Source organism: Herpailurus yagouaroundi, unplaced genomic scaffold, assembly GCF_014898765.1.
Source record: "Herpailurus yagouaroundi ecotype Mexico unplaced genomic scaffold, PumYag 67700, whole genome shotgun sequence".
In the NCBI taxonomy this organism is placed as follows: domain Eukaryota; kingdom Metazoa; phylum Chordata; class Mammalia; order Carnivora; family Felidae; genus Herpailurus; species Herpailurus yagouaroundi.
Genome location: NW_024420499.1, coordinates 8067668 through 8074131, shown reverse-complemented (window position 1 = coordinate 8074131; position 6464 = coordinate 8067668). Strand labels below are relative to the sequence as shown.

General features: G+C 36.9%; 1 protein-coding gene across 1 annotated transcript in view; it reads left to right on the top strand.

Moving 5' to 3' along the window:
• The first annotated feature begins 1856 nt into the window (after positions 1 to 1856).
• RNF128 (ring finger protein 128) overlaps positions 1857 to 6464 on the top strand; it is a 107323-nt gene continuing 102715 nt past the window's right edge. The window contains exon 1 of the mRNA XM_040468376.1: positions 1857 to 2525. Within this exon, the coding sequence (XP_040324310.1) occupies positions 2120 to 2525 (406 nt within the window). The 5' untranslated portion in view covers positions 1857 to 2119. The remainder of the gene's footprint in view (positions 2526 to 6464) is intronic.

Here is a 6464-nt window from a genome sequence, read left to right as displayed (position 1 = left end):
CACTAATCTGTTTTTAAACTATTTCATGGGAAGTTTTTCCTTTGGAAACAATTCAATAACTGGTAGGAAAAGTGAAATCAAACTTCTGGGACTTGACTAATTATTTGCATGTTGAATGCTGATGTTGCATTTACCATAAATGTCTACCAGCAATCAGAAAGCTAATGGTTTTTGGCAATAATAACACTTCTGTTTTCAATTTGATAGTTTTCTTTGTCCAGTGAGTACAGGCTTTATTATGAATTTGACCATCAAAATCATAGTGCTAATCGCGAAATAATGAACTATTTGAGTTTATTCTTAAGTAGATCACAAGCTAATACACCTAGACCTTTAAACTTTTCAGTTCAATTCCATGAATAATTATTAACTGATTACTATGTGTAAGGTGCTTATAATACTAGATATGGGGAAGGAGGATACGCAGATGAGTAATAAACAGCTGTAATATGATAGAAAGGTTTATATTTGTATTGTGCATCTGTTGGGATTTTATTCATCAGGTTCTACTACAGATTTCCTGAACTCCTCCCCTCCTCTGAATAGTGTTCACTTTTGGTTCCCACCCACAGGGACAACTCCAACACTATTATGTCAGATGCCTAAAGACAGATAAGAAGTAGGGGAAGAAATAGCTTCATTGATTATCTCATTCAATAATGTCTCCAGGGTGCCTGCGTGGCTCAGTAGGTTACAGCTGACTCTTGGTTTTGGCTCAGGTCATGATCCCACAGTTTTGTGAGTTCGAGCCCCCGCATTGGGCTCTGTGCTGACGGTGCGGAGTCTGCCTGAGATTTTGTGTGTCTCTCTCTCTCTCTCTCTCTCTCTCTCTTTCTCTCTCTCTCTCTCTCCCGTTTCCTCCCTCCCCCATTCACACTGCCTGTCTCTCTCAAAAATAAAACAAATTAATTTAAAAAAACAACGTCTCCTATTTTCCTATTTTCTGTTGTCCTGTTCCCTTGACTCTAGTGGTCTGATTCCAGACTTCTTTCCTTGGACTTCAGACTACCATCATGCCTGCCTTCCTTTCGACCCAGTGTCCTTCTGCTTCTCTGACAGCCTGATGCCTGTTTGTCTTGTTTGCTGACTCTTGGCCCAGACTCCTGATATCTCTGTCTTGTCCATTTATCTACTTCTTCACCAGCCCTTAGCACATATTGGAATCTCCCTACCCCAGCTACTTGCCTCAACCAATTGACCCTCAGCAATATTTATCAGTGCCCTCCTGATTAAAAGCAGAGCTAACAATAAAGGAAATAATGGCATAAATAAATCTGTTTATACATCTGAAAGGACTAGAATTTAAAATACTTAGTGTTAAAAATGAAACCTTGACTGATCTTTTGTTACAGTATAACACATGGGACATAAAAATTAATGGAATGTGGCAACTCAAGTATCAGGCAATCAACAAATATTTGAGTGCCTACCACAGGCAAGGCATTGTACTTGAAAGGGTCCCTAGCCACTGACATATGTTTACTTTTCAATGAGCAAAGTGGCAGAAGATATTCCTTGGGGAGCCTGTTAAGAAAAATTCCACAAAGAAATAAGAGGGTAAAGGGCTTTAAAATCAATTCTACTGCTACTTTAGCAGTTAAACTTACGGATCTTCACTTATTTCTGGAAGAACTGGTTGATAACATATTTCAGCAGGGCTTGGAAAACCAGTTTTGTGTTTTAGATATTCTGAGAGAGGTGACTTTCAGCCTGGTCACGTGGGGTTCCCAAGAGTCCAGTTCCTCATTCCAATCCACTCCATGTTTATTAAACTGCATTAGCTGAAACATTAAGAAAAAAAATCTCAGTGCAGGAAGTCATCCAATCCTGATAAGTTGACATGTAGAATAAAGTTTATGGTGTTATTTATTGCGAAGGTAGTCCTCGTTAAAAGTTACGTGTGTACAGTTGGAGGAGGGGCAGACAAGGGAGAATGTAGATAACTAAAGTGAAATAGAGCTGATGTATTCAGAGCTTATGTTGCTAGAGGGGAGATCAGTTACCAGCTTGCAACTGAAATTTCAAACTTCTGCTTAGCAGGGACGTGAGTGGACAAATGTTGACTGATAGCTGGAAATATCAGCAGACATCTTAAATTTTATGCTCAAATGAACAAGCAATGAACCAGGAGAATAAGTCCAGTTGTTTTTGGCTGCTTATAATTTGTACCTTTTTATTTAGAATCACAGTGTCTTTTTCAATGAATGCCTATGTGACTGTGACTTACTACAACGAAACCAGCAACTACACTTCGATAGAGACATGTGAATGTGGTGTTTATGGATTAGCTTCGCCAGTGGCTACTGCTATGGGGGTGGTGAGCATCCCTAAGAACAATAACTACCAAGCCTGTGACTACAACACTGAGTTTACTAATACTAACAGTCCCTGGATTGCGCTGATAGAAAGAGGTAATTGTACATTTTCAGAAAAAATTCAAGCAGCAGGCAGAAGAAATGCAGATGCTGTTGTGATTTACAATGTTCCAGACACTGGCAACCAGACAATACAGATGGCAAATTTTGGTAAGTAATGACCAAGACCCAAAGAGGGTTTATGTCTTTGTTTATCTTAAAATGGTATTTCCATCTAGAACTACTCTAGGATCTGGCAATGATGTTGTAAAACAATTTTACTTAATTTTTTTTTTTTTGCCAAGCACTACTTGGAATTTCTTTATTACTTAATATTTGTAATTAATTTATTCCAAGGACAAAAGAAGTTCATGAAGTGAGCCCTATTTTTTTCATGATTTTCTTAGCTGTATTAGTTTTCTCACTGTTTATTATATAACTGCTTTTTTAAGAAAATGTACCATACCTAAAGGCATCATAAATATTTTAATTTCATTTTTAATTTGCACTTTTCAGTTTGATTCATTTTCTCATACAGAAAGGATTGTATGTATTCAAGTTATGTGGTAGCTACAAAACTAATTCATTATTATGAGTAAACAATAGCATATTGTAAGTATGCAAAATGTTTACAGAAATGAGAATTGAACTATCTGCTATATGCATGTGAGATGTGAATCTGTGGGACTAATACATATAAAACTACTCTCTAAAAAAATTATATGTTGGAAAAAGCACGGTAGAAATAAGATCACACTGGAATTTACAGTAAAGGAAAGATTTCCCTTAGAAGTATTTACTTATGACTTCTTGAGTAAATATAATCATCTAATTTATTAAATTTGTATTGGAATTTACTTCCAAGAATCACTGTTTTTGTTTTGTAAAACAGTGCCACTTTCTAAATAAATAGTTTTAAACTAGTAAAGAAGTAGACTTCTGACCCAAGTTTTCTATACCATGGATGGGTAGGGGTGTTTTTAGCCCCAGATGGCTGAAAAGAAAAAACTGATAATAATTTGATTTCAAACAGAGTAAGAGCTGAAAGAACACAATATCAGAATAATTGGTTATCACCACTCAATCTGGCCTCTGAGAAAATTAATGCAAAGTAAACGTATTTTAGAATTGTAAAAGAAAATCAAATTTGCGGCATGGCAGTTTAGTAGTAATACTGGAACAACAAGTAGCTTTTTTTCTCTGGGTATCAAAAAAGCAGGTAACATGGTCTTTCAACAGTACAAAATTATGGTAAATGTAGAAAACTCCCCTCACTACTGGACATTCCCAGTATATATCCTGGACATTCCCAGAACTCAGGCATTCATGCCTTTTTTTTTTTTTTAGTGTGCATTTATTTCTGGTCTCCCTTATTTTTCTACTCTCCTTCCTTCTCCTCCTAACTTCCATTTGTCCCCTCTTCCCCATTCCTACTCTTGATTTCTTTCTTTTCCTCTGGGTCCATTGAATCTCTTTCAGTATCTTCAGTTCCATTTTCCTTTATTTAATCTTTTTTGTTTGGTTGCTTGGTTTTGGTGTGTGGGGGGATTGTTTTTAATTTTATTTAAATCCAAGTTAGTTAACATATAGTGTAAGAATGGTTCCAGGGGTAGAATTTAGTGATTCATCACTTACATACAACACTCAGTGCTCATCCCAATGAGTGCCCTCCTTAATGCCCATCGCTCATTTAGTCCATCCCCCCACCCAACACCTTTCCAGCAACCCTCAGTTTTTTCTCTGTATTTAAGAGTTTTTTATGGTTTGCCTCCCTCTCTGTTTTTATCTCATTTTTCCTTCCTTTCCCCTATGTTTATCTGTTGTATTTCTTAAATTCCACATATGAGTGAAATCATATAATATCTGTCTTTCTCTGACTTATTTCGCTTACCGTAGTACATTCTAGTTCCATCCATGTTGCTGCAAATGGCAAGATTTCATTCTTTTTGATCACCAAGTAATGTTCCATTGTGTGTGTGTGTGCATGTATGTATGTATGTATGTATATATATATATACATGACATCTTCTGTATCCATTCATCAGTTGATGAACATTTAGGCTCTTCCCATAATTTGGCTATTGTTGATAGTGCTGCTATAAACATTGGGCTCCGTGTGCCCCTCTTCAAATCAGCATTTTTGTATCCTTTGGATAAATACCTACTAGTGCAATTGCTGGATCATAGGGTGGCTCTATTTTTAATTTTTTGAGGAACCTCCATACTCTTTTCCAGAGTGGCTGCACCAGTTTGCATTCCCACCAGTAGTCCAAAAGTGTTCCCCTTTCTCCTCATTCTTGCCAACATCTGTTGTTTCCTGAGTTGTTAATTTTTGTCATTCTGACAGGTATGATGTGGTATTTCATTGTGATTTTGATTTGTATTTCCCTGATGATGAGTGACGTTGAGCATCTTTTCATGTGTCTGTTAGCAATCTGGATGTCTTTGGAAAAGTGTCTGTTCATGTCTTCTGCCTATTTCTTCACTAGATTATTTGTTTTTTGGGTGTTGAGTTTGATAAGTTCTTTATAGATTTTGGATACTAACCCTTTTTCTGATATCATTTGCAAATATCTTCTCCCATTCTGTCAGTTGACTTTTAGTTTTGTTTGTTTGTTTTAGTTTAGTTTGTTTAGTTTTGATTGTTCCTTAGCTGTGCAGTAGCTTTTTATCTTGATGAGGTCCCAATAGTTCATTTTTGCTTTTATTTCCCTTGCCTATGAAGACATATCTAGTAAGAAGTTGCTGCGACCCAGGTTGCAGGTTGTTGCCAGTTTTCTCCTCTAGGATTTTGATGGCTTCCTGTCTTACATTTAGGTCCTTCATCCATTTTGAATTTATTTCTGTGTGTGGTGTAAGAAAGTGGTTAAGGTTCATTCTTCTGCATGTCACTGTACAGTTTTCCCAACACCATTTGCTGAAGAAAGTGTCTTTTTTTCCATTGGATATTCTTTCCTGCTTTGGCAAAGATTAGTTGGCCATATGCTTGTGGATCCATTTCTGGGTTCTCTATTCTGATCCTTTGATCTATGTATCTGTTTTTGTGCCAGTACCATACTGTCTTGATGATTATAGCTTTGTAATACAGCCTAAAGCCCATAATTGTGATGCCTCCAGCTTTGGTTTTCTTTTTAAACATTATTTTGGCTATTCAGGGTCTTTTCTGGTTCCATATAAATTTTAGAATTGTTTTTTCTAGCTCTGTGAAGAATGCTTGTGTTATTTTGATAGGGATTGCATTGAATGTGTAGATTTCTTTGGGTAGTAGCAACATTTTAACAATATTTGTTCCTCCAATCCATGAGCATGGAATGTTTTTCTATTTCTTTGTGTCTTCTTCAATTTCTTTTATAAGCTTTCTATAGTTTCCAGCGTAAAGATCTTTTAACTCTTTGGTTAGGTTTATGGTTTTTGGTGCAATGGTAAATGGGATTGATTCCATGATTTCTCTTTCTGCTGCTTCATTATTGGTGTATAGAAATGCAACCAATATCTGTATGTTGATTTTATACCCTGCGACTTTGCTGAATTCATGGATCAATTCTAGCAGGTTTTTGGTGGAGTCTTTCAGGTTTTCCATGTAAAGTATCATGTTGTCTGTGAAGAGTAAAAGTTTGACTTCTTCCTTGCCAATTGTTTTATTTTGAAGCTCAGAGTACTTCATAAGCCTTCCCTGCATGTTCTTATTATTTTCACAAGTGACTTTTATTTTTGTAGAAATAAAGAGAGACAGCCTTCTCATGAAAGTTAGAAACTAAACCTGTTCTAAAGAACCTATTTCCCTTATGTTTCAACTTAGATTCTGAGTACTCTAGGTTTCCTTTTACATGGACAATCACATTCTTTTCACCCCCTGCTATCTTTAAAGCATAAATAGTACCAAACTGAATAGTAGTCCTCTTCACAAATTGCTTTGCAACATGCAGTAGGCACCAACATCTAGTGGAATGTAGGTACCCAACCATTGATTTTAAAAGATTTACCAGGGGCGCCTGGGTGGCGCAGTCGGTTAAGCGTCCGACTTCAGCCAGGTCAGCCAGGTCATGATCTCGCGGTCCGTGAGTTCGAGCCCCGCGTCAGGCTCTGGGCTGATGGCTCAGAGCCTGGAGC